This window comes from Panonychus citri, unplaced genomic scaffold (genome assembly GCF_014898815.1).
Source record: "Panonychus citri isolate SS breed McGregor unplaced genomic scaffold, ASM1489881v1 Contig00139, whole genome shotgun sequence".
Classification (NCBI taxonomy): domain Eukaryota; kingdom Metazoa; phylum Arthropoda; class Arachnida; order Trombidiformes; family Tetranychidae; genus Panonychus; species Panonychus citri.
Window position 1 is genome coordinate 2,054,077 of NW_026515544.1, and position 24,646 is coordinate 2,078,722.

General features: G+C 32.6%; 4 protein-coding genes, 1 long non-coding RNA gene and 1 pseudogene across 9 annotated transcripts; 3 read left to right on the forward strand and 3 right to left on the reverse strand.

The window, feature by feature from the left end:
- Positions 1–161: 161 nt before the first annotated feature.
- Positions 162–2,047, forward strand: LOC128394153 (uncharacterized). The gene is made up of 3 exons (XM_053354425.1): positions 162–364; positions 545–1,122; positions 1,297–2,047. Exons 2-3 carry the CDS (start codon positions 651–653, stop codon positions 1,584–1,586), a joined length of 762 nt encoding a protein of 253 aa, XP_053210400.1. The 5' UTR covers positions 162–364; positions 545–650; the 3' UTR covers positions 1,587–2,047.
- A 367-nt stretch (positions 2,048–2,414) lies between these two features.
- LOC128394156 (uncharacterized) lies at positions 2,415–4,719 on the reverse strand. Of its 2 annotated transcripts, XR_008326320.1 has the most exons (4): positions 4,544–4,719; positions 4,374–4,448; positions 3,493–4,290; positions 2,415–3,398 (listed from the first exon to the last, which is right to left on the reverse strand). It is a non-coding gene; the product is annotated as an uncharacterized LOC128394156 (long non-coding RNA). The 2 variants fall into 2 exon arrangements; XR_008326319.1 differs by having other exon boundaries at positions 4,374–4,718.
- Positions 4,720–4,995: 276 nt separating this feature from the next.
- On the forward strand, positions 4,996–14,584 carry LOC128394143 (phosphatidylinositol 4-phosphate 3-kinase C2 domain-containing subunit alpha-like). Of its 3 annotated transcripts, XM_053354408.1 has the most exons (4): positions 4,996–5,148; positions 5,214–5,314; positions 5,889–6,601; positions 8,069–14,584. In XM_053354408.1, exons 3-4 carry the CDS (start codon positions 6,580–6,582, stop codon positions 13,795–13,797), a joined length of 5,751 nt encoding a protein of 1,916 aa, XP_053210383.1. In that variant the 5' UTR covers positions 4,996–5,148; positions 5,214–5,314; positions 5,889–6,579; the 3' UTR covers positions 13,798–14,584. The 3 variants fall into 3 exon arrangements, with proteins under 3 accessions (XP_053210383.1, XP_053210384.1, XP_053210385.1); XM_053354409.1 differs by lacking the exons at positions 4,996–5,148; positions 5,214–5,314 and adding an exon at positions 5,379–5,519; XM_053354410.1 differs by lacking the exons at positions 4,996–5,148; positions 5,214–5,314 and adding an exon at positions 5,526–5,750.
- A 228-nt stretch (positions 14,585–14,812) lies between these two features.
- Positions 14,813–16,833, reverse strand: LOC128394154 (uncharacterized). The gene is made up of 3 exons (XM_053354426.1): positions 16,103–16,833; positions 15,651–15,884; positions 14,813–15,108 (listed from the first exon to the last, which is right to left on the reverse strand). The coding sequence occupies exons 1-3, from the start codon at positions 16,247–16,249 to the stop codon at positions 15,007–15,009; spliced, it is 483 nt and encodes a 160-aa protein (XP_053210401.1). The 5' UTR covers positions 16,250–16,833; the 3' UTR covers positions 14,813–15,006.
- Positions 16,834–19,132: 2,299 nt separating this feature from the next.
- On the forward strand, positions 19,133–21,352 carry LOC128393947 (uncharacterized; annotated as a pseudogene).
- Positions 21,353–21,366: 14 nt separating this feature from the next.
- LOC128393946 (uncharacterized) lies at positions 21,367–24,299 on the reverse strand. Of its 2 annotated transcripts, XM_053354180.1 has the most exons (4): positions 24,165–24,299; positions 23,436–23,595; positions 23,022–23,304; positions 21,367–22,948 (listed from the first exon to the last, which is right to left on the reverse strand). In XM_053354180.1, the coding sequence occupies exons 1-4, from the start codon at positions 24,171–24,173 to the stop codon at positions 21,547–21,549; spliced, it is 1,854 nt and encodes a 617-aa protein (XP_053210155.1). In that variant the 5' UTR covers positions 24,174–24,299; the 3' UTR covers positions 21,367–21,546. The 2 variants fall into 2 exon arrangements, with proteins under 2 accessions (XP_053210155.1, XP_053210154.1); XM_053354179.1 differs by lacking the exon at positions 24,165–24,299 and having other exon boundaries at positions 23,436–24,120.
- Positions 24,300–24,646: the final 347 nt, after the last annotated feature.

Here is a 24,646-nt window from a genome sequence, read left to right on the forward strand (position 1 = left end):
AATTGTAAAAACAAAACGAAAACAAAACGAAAACAATCAATCATTAAACTTAATTGGAATTAAAAAAAATTCGTTTCTTTTTTTTCGTCGACTTCTTTTAGTTGAATTTTGGTCCACTAGATGGCCCACCAATTCGCAGAAAATCGGACGTTAGATTTAAGTTGTTTACCTTTTTGAGACGATGAGTTTTCCTTAACCTTTTTTCTGGGTTAACTAATTAACTTAATCACTTGTGTTAATTATTATTTATTTCGATTGATTTACTTTCTCCATGGATCATTAAGGATCTGGTTAATCAGTTTTAGCTCCTTTGGTGTTTTGTTTATCACATTGGAAAAAGATTTGGAACAATAAAGAGGAAGAGGTAAGATGTTTATGGTAATTCTAATTGAAGAATTTAATTTTTTTTCTATTCTAAATTTCATTTATTAATGGCTTTTTTTTTCTTGTTTTCTATTTTTCTTATTCTTTTCCTTTATATTTTTAATGGTTTTGTGTTTTCTTGTCCTTTTCTGTGCTTGGATTTGGTTTGATTCTATTCTAGGGTCTGTTGACGATTTCGTTGGTTTGGTTTTGAGACCAGTTTGTTTTTTTTTGTTCGTATCCAATTTGTATATTTCATTGATATTGGGGTTCCTTTTGTCATCGTTATGGGTTATGATGTTAAAAGATTTTCTGATTTAGGTTTTCTTGCTGAAGACATTACCTGTCCAATATGTATGAGTGTTTTTAAAGATCCAGTTACTACAAAATGTCGTCATACTTATTGCCGAGAATGTATATCTGAATGGTTGGCTCGACATCAAACCTGTCCCCTTGACAAATTGGTAATTGACCTTTATGCTGGACTTACCAAGCCACCAATTTTTGTTATAAATATTTTGGGTCGATTGATGATCTCCTGTGACTATAAGGAAAAAGGTTGTCAGGCAATAGTTAAATTAGAGGATTTAGTTGAACACGTATCAAGTTGCCCGTTTAGTCCTAAACCAGTGGTTAGCCAAATGTTGATTAATTTAACCAAATTTGCCAATCATTTAAAATTTCCATCATTAGCTTCATGGTTAAATCGAGTTAATCAACCACGAGTTAATCAATCAGAACGTCCACCCACACCTCCAGGTTAGTTTTTTCGTCTAGAGAAAAAGAAGAAGATGATGAAGAGGAAGAAAATCTTAATCACCTTCATCTTTTTTTTCACCCTTTCCTCTCATCTATTAATATCATTGAAGGTTAAACTATTTATTTCATTTTCTATTCTAATTTTACTCTTCTTTTCGTTCGATTTTTCAATAGCTCGATTTAGAATCAGGTCGAGGCTAAGACACACTGAACTCGCCAGACAACGGGAACAACGGGACGAATCAGAGAGAGAAGAAGATTTAACAAGCATCCTATTCGTTTTCTTAATCATTCTCTTATTCGCTTTATACTTGGGAATTCTGGTTCGATTAACTGTCGAGATTTTTCTTATTTTCCTCTTCGAACATATATCAATAGTCCTTTTTGGAATACTTTTAGTGCTTATTGATTTTGTTCCTCAGCCTCTTTCACCTAATCATCAATTCGATGAGTTATTACCTTAGAAATATCTTATTCTGGTCTAATTTCATTTTGATTCCTAAACAAACAAAAACAGATTAATTACTCGTTGAACGATTTAATTTTTCTGTCTCTACCCTTGATTCTATTATCATAAATTGTAATTCATATTTTTAATTGTTCTCTGGGTGCCTTGATTAATCCAAATTTCGACTTTTTTCTCTTCGTCTTCTTCCATCAACAACTTTTGCTCATCATCATCATCATCTACTCAATCAACAATCAACGTTACAATTTGTATTCCTTGTCAATCAAATTACTTTATTTTCAAAGTAATCAAGGGAATTTGATTCCTTTGCATCTTTAATTTCTTGTTTTTCCTTTCAAACATTTCACATTTCTAACTGTGATCACAAGTCAAATCGTAATCAAATCACAAATTGTTGCAATCAAATCATATCAATATAAATATTTATGACTTATAAAATAACGAAAACAACAACAATCAACTAGAAAAATTTAATTTTTTTCTCTCCAATTGTAACGAATTTTAATTAACCATCACAATTAACCGATTCTCTTTTTCAAATGTGTAACTAATATCAACTAATTGTTGAAATTGTAACAACAAGCAAACTAACACAATCTCACAATGAGTATCAGTTAATTTACTAAATTAGCGATTCCATTCAAAATTTATCCTTAATTGTTACTTTAAATTAATTCTGTTGTTTCAATTTTTCAATTACCAACAATCAACTAATTTGTTTTTCTTTTTTTTTGCAATCAGATTGAAATTGTTATTTAAACTGATACAATTTAGTTAATTAATTGTCACATTGAATGAAAAGTATGAAAAAAAATATAAACAATCAAGGTAACCAATTGGTTACAATTAACTGATTGTAATTCAAAAAAGGTAGAGAAAATTTTTCCAACAATTAAATCAACAATATCTGTGATTAATTATCGTGACAATCGTAAGCTGATTTAATTGTTGATTGTTTTAAATTTTTTTCTTGATCTCCTTTTAAATCCAATTATTTAATCTAATTATTGGGACTGAAAAATTAAATTAGATTGGTAATTGGTTAATGGCAATGATAGATTATATTTCCGCAATTAACTTAACTACTGTTAACTAAGTTGCGTTAAATTGTTTTGTTTCAATTTGTATTCTAATTGTTGATTAAAAGTCAATATTTTTCAATTGTTACCTTTTTAAGTTGATTACGATTGGAAAAGTTTTATATTTAGATCATTAATTACAATTAATTTTGATTGACGTGAATCAGAAAATCCAATTGTATCAACTTTAAGAAACTAATTCTAATTTCTTAATTGTTTGATTCGTTTTTTTGTTACTGATCATATTGGTAATCGTTTTAAAGGGAAAATTGTTGATTAATTGTGTTTCTTAATTTAGAAGTGAAAACTGTTCTTCTCAACAATTAAGTAATCAACAAAAAGAAAAAGGAAATTGATTGTTTACATTGTGAGTGACATTTGATGGTTAATTATGTGGATCAATTAAAGGGTTACCCTTGGAATGATTAGATAATTGCGATGACAATTATCAACGAAAAGTGCAAAGTGTTAATTGCTCTTAAATCAAATTCAAGTGATTAAATCAAAAAATGATTATGGCGATGATTTAGTTCATTAGAATACAAATAACAATTAAGAATTGATCCAGTTTTTTTTCCTTGATTGATTGTTACCCATTGGCTCATTTAATCAGCTTAAATTATTGTTAAATTGTTAATTGTTGAATGAAAAATAAATAATCCACCAAATTGTATGTTGTATTTTAACCAATGTCACTGATGATTAGTCAAGTTGATAAATCAGTCTTTCTAAATTACATTTGTCATGATATAAATGAAGAAGAAAAAAATTAACTTAATTAAATGTTCAAATTAACAGTTAGATATATAAATTATAACTTACCTGGTTAATTGTTATCCAATTAATTCAGCTGGTTTATTGGTTACGCTAACAAATTGTTAACCTAACAAAGACTCACAAACAATCACAATTAGGTTTGTATTTTCATTATAAACCTAATCACTTATTAAATTTTCCATTGTCATTGTCATGATAATAATGGAAATAGCAATTAACACCAGTAAAGGAATTAATTGTTACCTAATATCTCTTGGTAATCAAAGAGAAAGTCAATCACTTTGATTATCGTTGACATGGTAAACATGGTAACAGTTAATTTCAGGAGAGGGAGGAAGAAAATAAAAGGTCTTGATTGTTGATTGATTTAGTTGATCTTTCGCAGTAGTGGAACCATTTTGGACCTTGATTGTGAATTAATCTACTTTAATCGTCAATCCAAAACCGAAAGGCTGTTGATCCTTGGCTTTTCACCTTTAAATTAATATCATTTTTTTACTTCCAATTCAATCAGCATAACGTTTTCTCTTTTTTTCCTTTTTTCTCCTCTCTAACTCTATTGTTTGACCTTTTTTCTACATGTATACTTGGATTAAAACACCAGATTCACTTCCGTAATCACCTTGATTTGCATGAGAAATAGTAAATCACTGATCCATGATTAACAAGATTTAAGGGGAGACCAAAAAGATAAGATGATAATGACATTAACACCATGTTGATTGTATTTTCTTGAAATCCATTCACCAGTTGAATATGGATAATGAGAGATAAATGTTTTAATTATCATCAGTTGATTAACACCTTCATTATTCAATTAGATAAATTGAGATTCTAATGAACCTGTAACAATATATAGACAAAAATTAGAGAGAGAGAGAGAAACCCAATTACAATTTAAATATACAAGTTAAAGATAAACTTACCCACTAAATTTAACCACGACAATTAAGCAAAGCAATTGTAAACCTAATCAGTAGATTGTCAATAGAAAACCAATTCTAATAAAAACAAGAGGAAATTAATCAACAACAATTAAGAAATGAACACTGGTTGAGATAAAAGAAGATGAATGAAGAGATTGAGTTGAATTCACCTTGTGGTAATTTCCAATTACTCCGAGACAGAATTAGTTGATTAATCTACCGTTAATTACGAATCATAAACTGTAGAATTAAAAGATTTTAATCAACAACAATTATAAAAGGAAATTAATTGTTGATGAAAATGTTGTTTAAATTAAAAAAGAAATTCACTGGTTAAGGTTAAGCTTTTTTTCCAGAAAAAAAAACTGAAAAAAGATCAAAAAGATGAAAAAGAAAACAATTAATCACATGTTCTCTTTGTGGAACAATAGACAGAGAATTAGACAGAGAAGAATTGGTTCAATTTTCTTCTTTCATTTGTTAAGTTAATTTCTCTTTTTAATGTTATCATTTTTGTTACCCTTTTTTAATCGTTAAATTTGATTCCAATTAATTGTGTTCATGGTAAAGAGATAAAAATAATTCAACGATTAACAAGAGTAATTACAATTTGAATTGTTTTCTTTTCTGAAACTGATTTTTTTTTCTTCTCTCAACAAAAAGTGTCAATTCTTAGTCACAACAACATTAAAGAAATGAAAGCAAAAAATTAACTCTTTTTGTTGCTGTAAAAAGAAAGAGCCAATTGTTTGATTTAATTGTTAAATCATTAACTGTAAGTTAATTAGATAAACACTTAGTTGTTTGATCATCTAAATTGTTGTTTTTCCATTTCCATAGGAAACCAGAAAATCGTGGGTTTGGAATATTTTGTTTTCCTGTTTTTCTATTTTGTATTTACCACCAACACCAAGGACCCAAAACTGTTGGAAGAGAAAAAGGTAAGGAAAAGATTATTGTAAACAACCGAATGATGATGATATTGAAGGAGGAAAGAGAGAAAGAGAGCAGAAAAAAGAGAAGATAAAGAAAGAGAGGAGGGAAGATAGAAAGAGAGAGAGAGAGAGAAAAAAAGAAACAAGGAGGAGAGAGAGAAAGAGATTAAGCTGATATTCTGCATTAGGCTCTAAATCTTGTTTTCTATTTGTAAGTAGCATTTGATGTGCCTGTTTTTTTCCGAATTTCTGTAAATTCTTTTATCAAATAGTCTAATTAATCTTAATTACTGTGAATATTGATTACTAAATGATCAGTGATTCAGTAACAATCAAAAAACTGAATCAATTTCCTTGTGTCCTCAACACTTATTAGTAACCCTATCAACAAGAAACAATAACAAACATCATCATCATCAACAGTTACCATTAGTCTCTCTCAGTAAATGATAATTTATATTGTGCTTTTAATCTGTGATTGTTTATTTTAACCACATTAACTTACTGATAATTAACGTTTTTATTTTGATCAATTTTTTGTTCACTTTTCTATTTTTATTTCCACCTCCTCTGTCTCTAGGATTTTTGGTGACAATTTTATCAATGGAACAAGTTAATTAAAGACCAAGATGAATAATAATTATATTGATCTGGTGCCTTTTGAATTTTGTCAACAACAAGAAAGCAAAAGATTCAATCGCAATGGTAGAATTGATTTTAAAGTGTATCCAATAACAAAAGGAGAACAATGATCAACCTAATTGTTAACCTCTTTAATGCTCAATTTATACTTCTAATTGGTGAGAGAGATCAAACAAAATCATCAATCTATTCAAATTTATATTCAACAACAACAACAACAAGACACATTTCCAAGAATTAACAACAAATATCAACAAACTATCATCCTCATCAATAGAATCATTGTTTTTATCATTTTATCAATTTATATATTTTCTATTTAATCGTATTGTTGATTTCCTTTTTCTATTTACAATCAACTGTACAGTGTCTCTCTCTCTCTCTCTCTCTCTCTCTCTCTCTCTCTCTCTCTCTTCCTTTCCTTTCGTTAATTTGCTTCTTTTTCCACCCTCTCTAATGTAATCATACGCCCCTCTTAATCAAGAGCCTGTTTAATTCAATAATCAACAATCAACATCATCAAATTGTGAACAAATCAGAGGAACATCATCAAAACGAGAGATCGCATCATCTATTAACTCATCGAAATAATCAGAGAAGAAAGAAAATCATTTTCTCTCTCATCCAAGATGAATGAACAATTTACCCGAGGTTAGTGTTTGTGTGTTGATTTTATTATCATCTTGATCATCATCATCATTGTGAATCTACAACTATTAAGTTGACCGTGATTTTTGTTGAATCATGATCAACCAACTCTCTCTCTCTCTCACTCAACATGTCATACTTTTTTTACCACCATCACCATTATGATTGTTATAATTTCTGCTTCTGAAATTACAATCTCAATTTTCTGGTCTATTCTTCTTAATCAACCAACGTTTTGATTGTAATCACAATCAGCGAATGAGTGACAATACCATTGACCGAATTGACAATTCCAAGTCAATTTCTTTGCTCTCTCTCTCTCTCTCTCTTTTCAATCATATTCAATGGTCACTTCTCAACTCAATTATTAATAATTTCAATTGATGTTCACCAACATGATTGATTCTATTCATAGAATTGAATATTTATCTGGACAGTTTAATCATTAGACAATCTTAATCATCTTAACCTATTTTATGCTCTGATTTTTCATCGTCTTAATCAATCCTCTCCACCTCCTGATTTCAATTATGTTTTTTAGTTAGTTTTCTATTTTCTTTCATCCTGATTATTCAATCACAATTATCTAACAACAATAACAGTCTCTTGATTAGAAAAAGAATCAAATTATCTTCAAGTTGTCGATTTTCTCTTTCTCTCTCTCTCTCTTACCTTTTCTATTCTCAAGTTGATGTTATATCTTTTCTATTTAATAGAACAAATTTTGCTGTTCATTTTTATTGATTTCTCATTATTATTTTTTCTCTTCAATTTTAACTCATTTACCTACAGAAGAAGAAGAAGAAGTTATGATTTCTATTCTATTCTCTTTTAATATCCTCCATTATTCTGACCATAAAAGTGGAATATCATCTTCCCCTGAATTTGGAAGCTACTTTTTTCTTACTGTGCTGTGAACCTCAGAATTAATGTTAACCAAAGTTCTTTCACTCTCTGACTTCATTTTCATCTCTTCTTCCTCTTCCTACTTACTCTCTTCTCTCTCTCTCTCTCATCATCATCATTTCTCTCTCCCCTCTTTGTTTCATGGTTATTTTTGACAACTTAAACAACCATCATCTCTTTAACAACACTAGTATGTTCATCTATCTGTCCATGAAAAAATGAGAGGAGAGACAATTTTTTGCTCTCTCTCATCTTTATCTTCTTCCTTCTCTCTCTCTCTCTATTCTTCATCATTATTTTTCTATGTATTTACAATAATATATTTGCCTCTCTCTCTCTATCACACTCCTCCTCCTCTTTACTGGTGATGATCAGTGATCATGATGATGATTAGGCTGCTGTTGCTATTAGTATTACTGTTACCCATCAGTAGTATAAACTAATTTTTGTTGCTTATCATCTTAATCATCAATTTTACTTTAATTTGATTTCTTCTTATCAAGTCAATTTTGTTTTTAAAAAACTTATATAATTACAACTAAATCATGTCTTTGTTTATTACAGATTCAAGTGAAACCAAACCAGCTCTCCCACCAAGATTATTCATCCGTCCACCACCTCGTAAACCAACTGTGATCAATGAGCTGAAGATGAAAGTGCCCTTACCCCGGCGAGCATTACAATCACAATCACAACAACAAGTAAACAATAATGGTCCAACAATTGAATTTACTAAATTAACTCCACCGCCATCAACAAGCCATAAAAATGAAGGGTGTAAAAACACCACAACAACAACATCCACCTTTACCAGTTATATTTATAGTAGTATAGCTGAAACACCAACAGTAAATGAAAACAACATTAACAATACCGTTAACAATAATAATAATATCAACAACAACAACAACAACAATAATAATAATAATAATAATGTTACTACTACTGTGGCCTCATCAAGACTTACAAGTAATGAAGTTAACGGTAATCCATCCCAAGTAAAATCTACTCCCGATTATGGTATCATCAATCGAAGTGGGTCAATACAATCACAACAACATCAAGCACCAATACGATCATATCAACCATTCAATGATTTACCATTTAGACCTAATGCTCCGAATACCCTTTGTTTAAATAGTAATAATAATACCAATCAGTCATCTTCATCTGCATCATCTTCACCCTCTTTTGCCAACAATTTTACACCATTTACATCAACATCAACTTATGCCATTGTTTCACCTCAGAAACCACATCCTGGTAAATCAAATTGGTTACCCGTTAATAGCGGTACCAATAGACCTGCGGCTTTGTCTCATAGTAATTCATTCCCTTATTTTGATCCATTTAAAAGAGACTCCAACAATATCCAATTACAACAAAAACAACAACAACAATCATCATCAACATCAAACAATACTAATGTCTATCAACAAATACAACAATCAGCAATCACTCATCCTGCTCATTCATTTGCATCAAATTCAGTTCAAAATTTATCTTACTTTTATTCATCAGTTACATCACAAGTAAATAATGAAACGGTTCGGGAGATGTTGGAAAAAATTCGTAAACTTGGTGAATTAGAGAAATTACCAAATGAGAATCTAATTGATCTTGGACCAAATTATTCGGTTAATCAACAAGATGATCTAGAAGATTTGTTAAACCTTTTCGATCCCTTAATGAACATAACAGATGAATGTGCTATCGGTGGTTGTCAAGGTACAACTGATAATAATAGGAAACAATCAGGAGCCGATGAAAAATCAATCAACAATAAGGAAATGACAACCGATGAATCTTGTTCAACCTCATCAACCTCGTCAACATCTTCTTCATCAGCAACAACACCTCGAGAAACGATTCCACCTCCAGCACCAATGAGAGTTGATTCAATTGATTCATCATCAATCAATACCTGTGACCATGGACCAATTAATTCATCATCTAAATTATCATCAGACAATGAATCAAATTCCAGACTCTCTCGTAACAGTAATAATACAATTCCCGCTGATGCCAATTTTCGTGTACGATTCCGACCTTCACGTGCAGATGCTGAATTGACCTCTTTCGCACTAAAAGTTCACACAATTCGAAGTAAATTCATCTCAACTGATAAATTAACCAATTGTGGTTTTGTAGCAAGTCCAGGATTAGATTATCGCAGGGATAATACACTTAGTGTTAAACTACAAATCTATCATAAATCAACCGAATCACCTTTATCGTTTACCTGTAATGTCAATACTTCAGTTGAACATGTTGTCTGTCATGCAGTTTGTTCAATTCTTGAGGATACCGTTGGTGTTAATTTCGATGAATTTGTTTTAAAAGTTAATTCTCTCAATGAATATCTGGTCAATCGATCAACCCTTGGAGATTATTCTTATATTCATCATTGTCACATGTTTGATGAAGATGTAAGGTTAACATTGATTAATACCAATGAAACTTGCCATAATATTTACGCTCGAACCGTTGAAGATGATGAAACTGTTGTTAACCTTTCACCTGATGATCTTTTACCTCAACATTGTGTATGTAAATTTGGTGAAATTAATCGAGATACGGTAAACATTATGCTGGAAACACTAGAAGGTGAAATTAGTAAATTGGTTTTTAATTCTAGTCACGAGAGTTTGGTTAAAACAATCAAGGGTGTTATCCAAGCAACCAAAGCACTTTGCTCACTATTGGGTAACTGTGATATACTCCAGGTAACAGAGGCCATTGAAAATTTATCACAATTATCTCTAGTCTATGATCAATACAAGAAACGAGGTGAAATTATTCTCAATCAACTATCAGAGGAACAATTAGAAGTAATTCACAAAGAGGTTTTCCATCATGCAATCGTCAAATTAAAACGAGCAATTAGAGAGATGATTGATCTTTATTGTTGTGCATTTCCAGTTGATTTTGAATTGATACCAGAAAATAATTTAGATATTGAATCAATCCTAACAAATAGTGTAACAAATGATAATAATAATAGATTATCATCTTCATCTGATGGATTAACAACAAGCACAATATCATCTCATGATGAACCTAAACAATCATGTTCATTATCAACAATGTCGGAAGCTTTATTGGTTTACGTTGGAACAGTTAATTGTCTCAATTTTGATTGGAAAATGAGATATCGTGAATTCTATGTATCCTGTGAAATTTGGTTCGGTGAAAATTTAATTGCCAATTGTAAAACCGGACGTGTACCTGTTAGTCAAGGACTTTTCCAGAGGCTGGTTTTCAATGAATTGTTACATTTTCAATCAGTTCTACTTTCCTCCCTACCTCGAGAGTCTTACCTTTATTTCAATTTGTATGGTATTGAATTTCCTTCATCATCATCATCATCATCTACCAACAATCAGCCTCCATCATCATCTGCATCAACTCCACTCTCAAATTCATCTACTCCAATAACTGATCAATCAATAATTTCTTCAACCGGTGAAAGAGAAACACCTAAACTTGTTGCACTCTCAGTTCTCAAGCTTCTTGATTTCCGTCAACATCTTGTCCAAGGTTCGATACTTCTTGGCATGTGGACTGGAGATATTGTCAATAAAACGGCTCGAACTTGTTTTAACACATCTAACCTTGAAAAAGGATCACCATTAATTATAATTAACTTGCCTGATCATGGTTGTGACATTTGTTTCCCATCAATTGAACCAGAATCAAATATCAATACTTACATTAAACAAGATCTTAATTTACTTGATTCAGCAACTCAAACCGATATCCATGTAATACTTAACTCGGATCCGGTTCAACAAATGTCACGTTCTGATGAAAATATTATCTGGGATCGTCGTCACTATTTACATGAGCTTCCATCAGCTTTACCAAAGGTACTAAAAGCAGCACCCTCATGGAAATGGTCTTATCTCAATGATATTTATCACATGATTCAAACATGGAATCCACTTCCAGCCATTGATGCAATGCAACTTTTATTACCTCCTTTCTTGGATAAATATGTCCGCTCATCGGCGGTCACTTGGATTGGACGATTAAGAAACGATGAAATCTGTGATTATCTACCCCAGTTAATTCAAGCGCTTCGATTTGAACCATACTTTGATTCAGCGTTGATTTGGTTCCTTTTAGAAAAGGCTTACTCAAGTGTCCGTATCGCTCACAATTTATACTGGCTACTCAAACAGAACCTCGATGATCCCATCTTTTCGTACCGATCACGGATCTATTTAAACGCTCTCCTACTTACCTGTGGTGAGGCTCTTCGAAATCTTTTCGAAAACCAGGAAACACTTCTTTCGAAATTATCTCTTGCCACTGATCATCTGAAAACAACTAAAGACTCACATCGAATGATTTCCCTCTCCAGAGACCTAGAACCAGTCGATAATTTCTTAATGACTCATCCATTAGCGCTACCACTCTCACCGAGTATGCAGGTTGTCGGTTTGAACATAAAATCTTGTTTCTATTTCACCTCCAACACTTTACCCATTAAATTGGCCTTTAAAAGTGAACCATCAAGCTCCGTTTTTACCCAAATAGACGCGATGTACAAGGTTGGTGATGATCTACGACAAGATTCATTTACCATGCAAATGATTAAAATTATGGACAAATTGTGGTTAAAAGAAGGTCTCGATTTGAAAATTGTAACCTTTGGTTGTATTGCGACAGATTTTCGTAAGGGTTTCGTTGAGATTGTTAAAAATGCTGAAACTTTACGGAAAATTCAAACAGAATATGGTATTACCGGATCATTTAGAGATTCTTGTATATCGGAGTGGCTTCAAAAACACAATACAAGTGAACTAGAGTACCGAAAATCAGTTGAAAATTTCACCTACTCGCTGGCCGGTTACGTGGTGGTCACTTATGTTCTTGGAATTGGTGATCGGCATAATGATAATATTATGATAACCACATCGGGTCACTTGTTTCACATTGACTTTGGTAAATATCTTGGTGATGCTCAAATGATTGGCTCAATCAAACGAGATCGAACTCCGTTCATTTTGACTAGTGACATGGCCTATGTAATTAACGGAGGTGATAAACCGTCCAAACAATTTCAATATTTTGTTGACCTTTGCTGTCAGGCCTTTAACATTATCCGCCGTCATACCAATCTATTTTTAAATCTTTTCTCACTCATGGTTTCCTCTGGAATACCTGGACTTTCAATCGATGCCGTTAAGTACATTCATCGAACTCTTTTACCAAGTTTAACGGAAGCCGAAGCGACCGCTGCTTTCAACAAAATGATCGGTGAAACATTATCCTCAGTCTCCACCAAGTTCAACTTTTTCCTTCATAATTTGGCTCAATTAAGATTCACGGGCGACCATAATGATCCATCAACTCTGTCCTTTGTTCCCAAAAAGTACACCAAAGAGACCGATGGTCGTATTATTGGCCTTCGAGTTGAAAATTATTTCAAAAAGTATGAACCTGAAAAGGTTTACATTTATGTGATTAGAGTTGAAAGGGAGCATCAAAAAGATCCAACTTTTGTTTGCCGATCTTATCGAGAGTTTTACGAGCTCCATCAGAAAATGACCTCACTATTCCCCCTGGTTCGTCTTTACCCATTAAACAGATCGTCAAGTTTCATGGGCCGAAGTAACACCCGTGAAGTGGCCGAAAAACGCGCTCCTGAGATTGATTTCTTTTTAATGTCTCTCATGCATATGACAGAAGAAATCGCTCACAGTGACATAGTTTACACCTTTTTCCATCCGATTCTTCGTGACCAGGAAGCCATTTGGGGACAAAGTTCATCGAGTTCATCATCACTTCCATCAATGGCATTATCGGCCGCTGCATATACATCAACGGCCGCCGCCTTCTCACCCGGATCCCAAACATCATCCAACTTGTGTCCACCCTCAATGATGACCCTCTCCTCACCAATGTCATCATCGACAACATCCTCAATCAAACTGTCCATTCAATATCGTAACGGTGAACTGATCATAATGGTTATGCACGCTAAGAACCTTCAATCACCTCGATCATCATCTCCCGATGTTTACGTGAAAACTTATCTTCTTCCCGATTCATCCAAATCAACTAAACGAAAAACCAAAGTGGTAAATCGTAACAGTCACCCCACCTTCATGGAGATGATAATCTATCCCTTCCCCAAGGAACAAGTTCTACTTCGAACCCTTCAAGTGTCCATTTGGGACTACGATCGTGTCTCTGGCAACCTTTTCATGGGTCAAGCACTTATTCCCCTCCATGAACTAGATTTAACTAATGAAACAGTCGATTGGTATCCAATGTCAACATGAACAATCAATTAATAATCAGCAACACAAATTGAATTGCTGACTAACCTCTTGGGGGAATCATTAATTAAATTAATCAACAGATAATCAATGCATCTGAACAAAGGATCCATTACATGAAGAGCTTTAAATAATCAATTGATCAAATCAATTAAATCATCAATTAATCACTAGCACTTTTTACTGATTATCACAAAAATCAACTTGAATTACCTTCACCCTAAATCTTAAATCCATCCGTAAATGTAAATCAAATCACAATTGGATTTATTTTTTCACCTTTAATACACATCACAATTAACTAAATCTTGGATCAAATTGTCTATACACACGAACAATCAACCAACAATTAATCAATTACTTTCTTTTTCTACTCGAAGTACTTTCATAAATTAATCAACAATTAAGGTGTTTCAATGTGTATCTATTGTCTGCTTAATTTACTTTTAATTATCCATCTTAATTACCAATATAACTTTGATTGTTAATTGTTTCTCTCTCTCTCTCTGTAAATTATTATATATCCTTCAAATTAGTTTTACATCATCATCATCATCACCAAACACAACAATCAACGAATCATCTTTATCATCCTTAACCATAATTGGTTCTTGCTTGGAAATGATTAACAATTATCACTTACAAACTAATTTTTTACACCAACAATTGAATCTGATTTTTATCATCACAATTTAATTGCATCATTATGATCAACTCCCTCTGATATGAATCATTTGTATCTCAACACTTTTTTTAAACAAAAATCAATTCAAATTTGTTAATCAACAAACATACTCTCTGTGATTAATTACAATTGGTAATTTTAATTGAACAACAACAACAATTAACTTGTAAAGGCGAGACATCATCAATGATACAATTCAACAATTAACTTAACACTGATTACGAGATGAACACGAGAAGAGTAATTGTGAAAAACGCCCGATAAATTAATTGTTAACAATTAGATGAGATAATCAACTGATTATTGTCAATGAATATCAAGAGAAACGGAAAATTTATCTCTTTAAATTAGATTTTAATTGTGATTAATTAGTTAATCAATCGTTAAACGAGGAAAGCAAAATATCAAAGGGATTGTGATTATGACAAAAAAAAACAAACAATTAAAAGTTAATGAAGATGAGATAATGACAAGTTGACAAATTATGATTAAAATAATTAAGGAATCAAAGGTGATGAAGTTAATTGTTAACAATTAACATAATTAATATCAATCATTTCCGATGAAGTTGATTGACAAGCTGGTATCCGACCGCCAAGCTTAATGCATCTACCAGGAACCTTTCTGATCTTAATTAGTTAATCAAATTGTAAGAAATTAACCAGCAGTAAGTAAAGTGTAATGAGAGTGGGAAAAAAATCCACCACGAGACAAACAAAATCCACCGAGAGGGAAACGATTCACAAATACAGAAGGAAAAAAAAGTGTAAAAAGATTAGTTAATTAAATGAATTGTAAGTTGATTTAGTTGATTAGTTTGACAGAAAACTTGGCAAACGATCTGATTAAATCATCAACACACAGACAGTAGAGAGAGAGAGTGGGTTTTTTACCCACCGCCACCATCAGTTCAATCGTATGTACAAAAAGATGAACCTCTTGAAAAGTTAAACATGACAATTTACTAATTGTGATCAACATGGTTAACAAGATTTTCTTTGGCAACAGTTAACAAGTTCACCCATTAGATTATCATGAAAGTTTGTTGATTATTTCAGGGTGACAATTAACTGTTATTGATTAACGATGTTGTTAACATGATTTAAACCTCGGGGTATCGGCGGCGGTGTTGAGTGGGTTGGCTGAGTGTCTATTGGAAGGGTCAACTTACCTCTTGAATTTCAATGAAACATTCAGATAAATTGGGTGGGGCGGTTGTGCCCGTGGTGGTACTTGTGGTGGTGGTGGTGGGTGGTTTGAATTTCACCCAATCACTTGGCTGCGGGCGGCGGGTTTGCAAAAACTCACGAAACTTTTGAACCTCTTCCCGCATATTAGATTGACCTGCAAGACGGCCCATCGAGATACTACCCGGTGCTTTGTAGACCATTTGACGAAAAACATCCTGGAGGGAAAATTGATTTAGTTTCAATTCTACAATTAAATTGATTGTTTCTCAATTAGAAAAAAAAAATCACTTGGAAATCTGATTGTTATTGATTAGTTAACAATCAGTGAATCTTAAGTTCTGATTTCGGTGATCAATTTTTTGTTAAGGAAAATGTCAAAGTTTTTGTTTCTCTGTTATAGAAATGATTAGTTAATTGTTGATGATTAACTTACATCAGCGTTTTTGTTGGCCAAAGCTGAATCTGATTCATTGGTGGTAACATCATTGTCCCCGGTGGGTGATGAAGATGTTGCTGATATGATGGATAAAGTTACAAATAGGGTTACAATTAAGAGGAAAATTTGAGTTGAAATGAACATGATTTCAAATTGTTATTCGGTGACAATTAAGATGATTAAAAGTTATCAGTTTAAATGACAATTCAAAGTTTGAAAAAAGTTTTTGTTTTTCTTCAACAGATTTATGATTAACTAATTGTTGTTGTGACAATTTGCTGAACTTCAATCGTTTATAACCATGATGATGATGATGATGATGATAAGTATACACAAGGTGATGATTATTACACAGCAAGTGAATTAAATCCTTACAATTAATTTAGACAAAAAGAAAAGTTGATTTTAATTCACTTTTCAGTTGACATAAACAATCAACAAACAATTAATTCAAGTCCAAGGGCTTCATGAAAGGGGGCAAAACCTGTAGAGTGAGAGAGAGAGAGAGATGATGATGATGATGAGGGTGAAGATAAAAAACAGAGACAAAAAAGAAAGAAAAAAGATTAGTTAGATTTGTTCATTGATGAGGATGTTCATGAAGATGATGAAGATTAGGAGAGTGAGATGATGAAGATGGAAAAGAAGACGAAAGTAAAATAGACAGAGAAACAGACCATTGAGTCTACCTTGGCAGTTTGCCTTTCGCTAGAAGTCTGAGAGATAAACTCTTTCTCTCTCTCTCTCTCTCTCTAGTATCTTTCTATCTTCATCTTCATCTTCACCATCTCCCTCTATCACTCACTCTCTGTCTACTCTCACATTTTTCATCCCTCTTCATCATCTTTACCCACCAAATCACACCATTTTGAAGGATTTCCTTTGCTTGTCGGGAGGTTTGAAGGGTGGGAAGGAAATGAGAAACAAGGATGAGGGAGGAGGATAAATGATGAGGCTCAGTTTTTTTTGGATGAAAATGAGAGAGAGAGAGAGAGAGGTGGTGATGAAGATGAGGATCATTTGGAGGGAACAAGTGAAAACACTGAGAGCAAATGAACAACAATAAAAAAATGAACCAAAAACTAGAAAAAGAAAAAACAATCAACAACAATTTAAATTAACTACTAAATTACACTTCGACAATTAATAACAGCATGAGTTTTTTGACTAAATTAATCAACAACTTATTGGTTTCCTTTATTGTTACTTTTTTTATCAATCAAAATGTCAAACTCTCAATAATAATAACGATTTAGCTAAATCCTTATCCCCTTTATATTTGATTATTATTCCTCCATAAGAACCACAATTAACTTTATTAACCAATTAAATATTGTCTCAATTAAGTTTCTAGTGGCGAAAAACAAATCCAATCAATAATAATACACAAGGGGGTAAATTGGCAAAGGTGGATAATAACAAGGGTGGAAAATAAGTGAACTCTTATATTTGGACTTCCACCTCCGCCTCCAACTACTTTCACACTATTGTTCATCCTCATCCTCATCCTTATCTTCATCTTCATCTTCATCTTCATCTTCATCCTTTCAGGGTGATAAAAATATCCACTCAGTCTGAAGCCATGTGGATGATAATTGTTACCTGTTTGTTGATCGCAATCAAATTAACTGAAATAATAGATTCACACTAATGGATTACACTGGATTCTTGAAGTCTTCAATTAACCATTAAGTTGATTAACAAACAACAATCAGATATAAAAGTAACATCTAATTTGTAATAAGACTAATCATCATTAACTCCTACTCATTATTAATTTCATATTAACAATTAATAAGAACTCAACAATCAGCTAATTGTCTCTTATTTTATTTATCTGTTCATTTGATACAATTGAATTGATTAGCTGTTAATTTGTTAATGATGAGATGATTCACTTAATTAACAAATCATTTGTTTCTCAGAATTGACTAAATATTTATAAATAAATTTCACTAGAATTACAATTAACTTTAACATAAAAGATAAAGTCAAATGGTTAACAATTAGCTTGATTTTGTTGATTATCTTTACATCACTTGTTGATCTATTTATAAAATTAACTTAATTGTCAATGAGAGTTACTTAAATACTGAGCAATTCATTAATTAACTTTACAACAATTAAGATTTTCAATGGTTTCATTTCATATGAAATAAATTCAAATTCAAATTAACTTTAAAAATTACAGATTTATTAAATTACAATTAATTAGATTTTCCCAATCAAATTTAATATTACAATGAGAGTCTAAATTTAAATCATTGATTACAAATAATTTGATTTACCATTCAGATGATTAGATTTTGAATCAGATGAAACCTAATGGACAATTAAATGTAATTAGTAATTAAATTTAGCTGCTTCTTATTTAATTGTCACATTAAAGGATCACATTAATACAATTACATTGTGATGGAAATACAAATTGAGAAATGAAATTGATTACAATTAGATGACAACAACAATTAACTGAACGGATACTCAGGGTCATGGAAAAGCTTGAAGAAAATGAAATGACCTTTAAGTTTTGACCTTCCAAAAGGTAATTGATAATCTTGATTGAACAACAATTAGTAAATTGTTGTTAAAACAATTGAAATAATTACAAAGATGATGGAAATATAATCGATATGATTTTCATGATTATCTTTTGAGTCGTTGACCTTCAGGTAAATGAAAGATCTCGGAGTGGGTTTATTATGTTTCCCTCCTCCTCTTCAGGGAGGGTGGATGAATTTCCATCGCCAGGTAACGATGTTGATTGTTGTAGTTAAGTAAATTGTAAACAGAAATGAATGAGAATCAATTGAGTTAGAAAATAAAAATAGACAGAGAAAGTGAAAGTGAAAGTGAATGATAATATTATCTTGTAGTTGGTGGCGGTGGGAAATTGATGATGATCAGAGTGGGAAAGGTTATCAAAGGATAACAAGAAATTGCCACTTCCTGGTAGCTATAAATGACCGGAGATGTTGAATTAATGGTGAATAAAATTATTGATAAAATTACCAACGATCCATGAACATGAACAACTGAAATTAATTGTTGTTAGTTAACAAATATGAACAATTAACTTGAGATTTACCTTTTTCTTTGTTTTCTTCTTGTATGTAAATTTAATTCCTCTTGTTTCTTGTTAATTGTTGTGAGTTCTCATTAATTGTACAATTACCACAATCATGGATACATCATTAACCAGAATTACAATTTGAATTTAAAATAGTAACAATTTAAAAAATTGTTCACCATCAAATCAACGGATTGGCAAATACAACAATAAAGTGAAACATTAGTAACCTTTGTTAATTTAGTTTCCATTTAGAATTTTAATTCTTCTAATCAACAGGATTCTCTTTAATTATTTCTTAATTGTTACCCTGTAATTTGATTAATCATGAAGAAAAGAGAATCATCTTTAACATGTAAACCTTTGAACTCTATGGGAATAACAACAACAACAACATTAGAATCAAATTTATCCAATCAATCAAAAGAAACGTTTACAATTGAAAAACTACCAGAGTAAGTTAATTGTTGTTAGTTAATTATTTTCTAATATTAATCAAATTTCCTTGGACTGTTTGTTTTGTTGGATGTTAATTAGCTGGTTAGTTGATTCTCAACAAAATGGTGATACGAATCATGGTAAACATGATGAGCATCTTCATCCTTTCAGCCGATTCACTGGAAACAAAGAAAAGGTCACTTCTCATCATGAGAACGATAAACAATTAAGACACAACGGAGTTTACAGAGTTCGACCGTTAACGGAAAATTCTGGCCTTGGTCGGCCACTTTGGTTCCAAGAGCTGATTCAATCTCGACGTCATTCTGAGGTTCTTTTACCGTCTTCGTTTGAAGAGGAAGATATGAGTTTCCGTCTTAGTTCAATCGAAATGGATCAAGAAAATTCTGGTCACTCATCTTCCGATAACGTGGACATTATTATGATCTTAGATGACGCCGATGAGATGATCAATTCACCTTCGAACTGTGAAAATGAACTAGTCCAGAGTAAAGAAATTGATTGCAAAATATCAGCGACATTTTCTTCATCTTCACCAAGTTCAAGACGAAGTTCACTTCAGTTGACACCGAAAGAATCTCGAAAAAATCGAAGTCTCTCTCAATTCTTTGATTACAACGATTTTAAATTGTCCAGCAAAGAGAATCAAATGTTTAATTGTAATCGAAACAATAACAATAATAGATCATTGTTACTATTAAACGCTGAACAATTAAACAACAAGTGCAATGAGAATCTATTGTTAACTGCTCTCGATGGTTTGGACTCAGTGGTTACCGATAATTACATAGACACTAATCATGATCACGATCATCAAGATGTGGACAAAATTTTCCGTCGCAAACATTTGGGTCACCGGGATTCTCACACTGCCGCCGATATTGACCTGGTCAGTTTAGATGAGCCAGAAATTGAAGCCGATTTTATAATTCCCGAACTACCTCAAGGTCAACAATTAACAATCGACATTAAATCCAATTGGGGAGATGAAGATTACGTTGGTTTCAATGGAATTGAAATTTTTGATCTTAAAACAAAAACTCAAGCGATCATAGAAAAGGTAAAATTTGATCAACAATTTAAATTGTTTCGTTTAAACAGCTAATTAATTATCTCCAATCAACAGATAACTTGTGATTCCAGTAATTGTGGTAGAAAAGATGAAAACAAATTAATCGATGGTGTTTATCGTACATGATGATCAACATATTTGGATGACTGAATATTCACCTTTTACTATTACTCGATTAACAATTAAATTCCAGGAGAAAATATCAATTGTTTTAATTAGATTTTGGAATTATAATAAATCGAGAATCTATTCCTACAGGGGAATCCGTTTTGTCACCATGAGTTTGGACGGTGTGGTTATATTCAGAGGCGAAATTGCCAAAGCGATCGGTGAATTGGTCGGTCCACCCGAGCGATTTGGAGATGTAAGTTGTTGGATTTAATTGTTGGACTTAATTGTTGATCGATTTTCTTTCTCCTCAGACAATCCTATTTACCACCGATGAAATGGTTTTGGAGGATGTTGCAATAACGATACATCTTTTCAGGAGCTTTTGAATCAAAATGTCTAATTGCTGGAGAACAATTAACTCTAATTAAACAATTTAGTTTAGATTTTCCATTGTAATTTGGTTGTAATTATAATCCATCGACTTTTTTTATCTGATCATTTTACACCAATGTTGATTTAGATGTTTCTAAATCAATAAGGCACAGTTAATTTGAATGTAATTATTGTTTTAGTTAATATGTAAATTGGGATTACAGGAAAATAGTAGATACAAATGGCACAATGTTGATTGAAAATTGATAATGATAATTAAACAAATAGTTTTTGGTTAATAATTGGAAATTTGAATAAAAAAAAATATTAAGATACAACAGTTTAAGATTTTTGAAATCATGAATTCAGACCAATGGAGTATAATTTACCGTTTGGATTCTGAATTCGTGTTGGAATTGGTGATTGGATGCACCATTCATACCAAACCTTTTGTCTATTTACATTTCGCCAAAAGTGTAGGGTTATTAAGTCTGCAGGGGTCACTTTGACGGGAGCGGAAAGTGGAATCCATGTTGGAAACCAGCTAATCAGGGATGGAGTATGAGCTTCGGGTATAATTGAAAGTTTTATATCATCAATTAAAGTTGTATCAAAGTAACCCGCGAATCCGTGAAGAACGCACTCGGTATGTGGCCTGAACCTTAACTTCTTGTATCTAACGTTTTTCTGATCTCTTGGTGGTACATGAAGATCAGTATGTACAAACTCAAACAGCTGCTTAACATCAGCCATTGAGAAAAAGCCCTTCATATGGGTAACAAAATGGATGTCGGTGTATTGGATTCCTTTTGCTGCCGACTCAGCTAATGTCTCGGTGTAAAGTCGATGAGACATGATTGGTTCCACGTAGGAACGATAAGACTCTGGAATGGAAATTGCTGTTGGTTTAACACATTTCCAGGCACCATCCAAACATTCGGGTGAAAGTTCATTATCACCAAAAGATCCAAGTAATTCGGATAATAAAATGTCGGCTAACTCTGGTGTTTTCCATTCTCGGATATCAGTATTTACAATTGTAACCTTGTTCACTTGAGTCTCAGGATTTTCAGGAGCCGGAACCCAGGTTTGACTTTGAAGAGTAAAAGCAGCAGAGAAATTTTTTTCGATGGCATATAAATTGATTAATCTACCAGTTTCCTCTGACGCCGATAAACAAGCTCGGATAAGTGGTCCACGACCAGCACCGACTAACAATATAACTACCCTTTGATCTTTAGGGAATTTGGATAGTGCTCTTACCATTGCTCTTCGGTAATATTCGTACTTGACAGGATCTTTTTCGAAAATTTCATAAGTACTAGCCTCCAAGTTATCGGCTAATGGTTGAAGTGGAACTTGGAGGAAATCTTCATAACCGATAGCAAATTCATTCACCAAACTTTCAGTTACCCAAAGTCTACCATACTCGGCTAACGCTTTCACTACCCTACTGTGCATTCCTGGTGAAATATTACCTTTAACCATGATTGAAATTTGGCGAGCGTTTGTTCGGAGCAACGATTTGATAAATTCGCCATAAGGTTGAGGTAAGGCCAGGGTGTTATTAGCTGCTGGTAGGAAAAGGATGAAAGGCACTATCAGCATGCTAACTGCTTCACCACACCATCGTTTACAATCATCTTCGTCAGGAAGATCACCATCAAGTTCGAGAGCAACTCCTAATCGACGATCATAACCAACAAGAGATCTTACATGATTCCAATAACACCAGGAATCGTGAGGGGTGACTTCAGTTCTAAAAAGAAGGGGACAAATAAATTACTACAAACCACAAAACTTTAATTATTTAGCTAGGACTATTGACTTACGGTTCTACTGTTGCGTTGGCAAGAGTCTGGTGAGCTTGAGCCCGATGTGATTGCAAGAGTAAGTGAACGTGGAATCTACTTTGAGTAAAACCACCAGACATCCGAGCATTTAAAACACGGCTTAATCGAGTAACCGCATCGATATGTTCAGGGCATTCAACGATGATATCACGGATGGAAAGATGTTGAGCCTGGTCGAATTGAGCATCAAGAAACCTGAATCTAGGTAAATCGACAGCACACTCTTTGGTTGATATATAAGCAGCTGTGTGAGTTATCCAATCTAAAGGTTGAGAAAAGAAAGAAATGAAGAGAAAGAGAAAGAGAAAGTAGAACAAATATTAGGCACATGGAAAAGGTATAGAAAGAATAGAATAAATTTGAACAGTTGTTGGAAGAGGGGAAAAAACTTACCAGTGCTTGATAATAAGAGGTCACAAAGTGGAATTATTTGATTCCGTTCTACCTCTCGAGCAACGTTAATGACTATGAACTCATAGTCATGTGCTCGTAGAGCATCAAGGCTGGATTGTAAGTCAGTGATCCTTACAACAAAAATACCAATTCTGGGTACCTGTGATTCAAGAAGCGTTTGAAAATCATTAATAGGTTCAGGTGATCCAGAACTTGGTTCACTTAGATCATCAAGAGATTGATTAGAAGAAGAAATCATAGCAGAGACAGCAGCTGAAGCCTCAGAAACTTGTGCCCGGTTTGTCAAACGAATCTGACGATCAACTAGACGAACGAAATCTAAATGATTATAGGGATGATTTCTGATCTCAGGTCTTCGGCCAAACCGAGAGCTAAAACGTAAAGGCTGGTTAACTGTTTGATTGCCGGCATCTTGATTAGATGAACCTGATTGAGAATCGTCTTGATCTTCATTATTACTTGGTAAATTAGTTTCACCCATAGTATTTAAAGAAAACAACTGTTGTTAAAAAAACTAACAGAGTTAAAGGTCAAAAAGAATTTAAAAACGAGAGATTGAAAAAAAAAGAATAGAACAAAGCACCAGAAGAGAACAAAGGAACAAAGAGAAAAGAGAAGAGAACACCGGAGAGATTTGAAGAGAAAAGATTTACAACTAATCACTAATGAAGGTGAAAGTTTAAATGTCAACATTTAAATAGTACTTACATGAACCATTGTGAAACTAGTGAATTAAATTTTCGTCCAATAAACAAAAGTTAATTTAATTTAAATTAGTTTAAACTAATCACAGAAAAGTTGATTAACTATTAACGGTTTTCTATTCTTATGTAAGAAAAATGTTCTTTTCTAAAAAGTCACGTGATCAACAGATGCTTCCTGTTCACTTGTTCCATCTGGTGGATAGAAAACAAACCAAATAAAATTCGAAAACAAAAAATTAAAAGTTAACATTAGAATCGAGAATCGACCGAAATGTGAAATGATTAGAAACAATTATTGGAACAATTTAAATGAATTTGATTCGATAAGTTGGTTTAATGGAGAAGAGAAAAAGAAACTCGTGTTAACAGGAAGAAAACGATTAGCAATTTAACAATTTTTACGAACTTGAGTCGAGGGAAAAAGAAAAAGAAAAAAGTTTTAAAAGAAAAATGAGAAAATAATTAAAGGGAACAAGAAATTAGAAC

What these genes read in the sequence shown, in the direction of transcription:
- LOC128394143 (XM_053354408.1), top strand. Translation starts at nt 6,580, where the DNA reads ATGAATGAACAATTTACCCGAG. An exon ending in GAATGAACAATTTACCCGAG is followed by an intron (nt 6,602 to 8,068) that starts GTTAGTGTTTGT and finishes TGTTTATTACAG; the next exon opens with ATTCAAGTGAAACCAAACCA.
- LOC128394154 (XM_053354426.1), bottom strand. Translation starts at nt 16,249, where the DNA reads ATGTTCATTTCAACTCAAATTTTCCTCTTAATTGTAACCCTATTTGTA. An exon ending in TGGCCAACAAAAACGCTGAT is followed by an intron (nt 15,885 to 16,102) that starts GTAAGTTAATCA and finishes TTTTCCCTCCAG; the next exon opens with GATGTTTTTCGTCAAATGGT. An exon ending in GTTTCATTGAAATTCAAGAG is followed by an intron (nt 15,109 to 15,650) that starts GTAAGTTGACCC and finishes TAACTAATTAAG; the next exon opens with ATCAGAAAGGTTCCTGGTAG.
- LOC128394153 (XM_053354425.1), top strand. Translation starts at nt 651, where the DNA reads ATGGGTTATGATGTTAAAAGATTTTCTGATTTAGGTTTTCTTGCTGAA. An exon ending in ACGTCCACCCACACCTCCAG is followed by an intron (nt 1,123 to 1,296) that starts GTTAGTTTTTTC and finishes ATTTTTCAATAG; the next exon opens with CTCGATTTAGAATCAGGTCG.
- LOC128393946 (XM_053354179.1), bottom strand. Translation starts at nt 23,937, where the DNA reads ATGGGTGAAACTAATTTACCAAGTAATAATGAAGATCAAGACGATTCT. An exon ending in CCTCTTATTATCAAGCACTG is followed by an intron (nt 23,305 to 23,435) that starts GTAAGTTTTTTC and finishes CTCAACCTTTAG; the next exon opens with ATTGGATAACTCACACAGCT. An exon ending in GCCAACGCAACAGTAGAACC is followed by an intron (nt 22,949 to 23,021) that starts GTAAGTCAATAG and finishes CCTTCTTTTTAG; the next exon opens with AACTGAAGTCACCCCTCACG.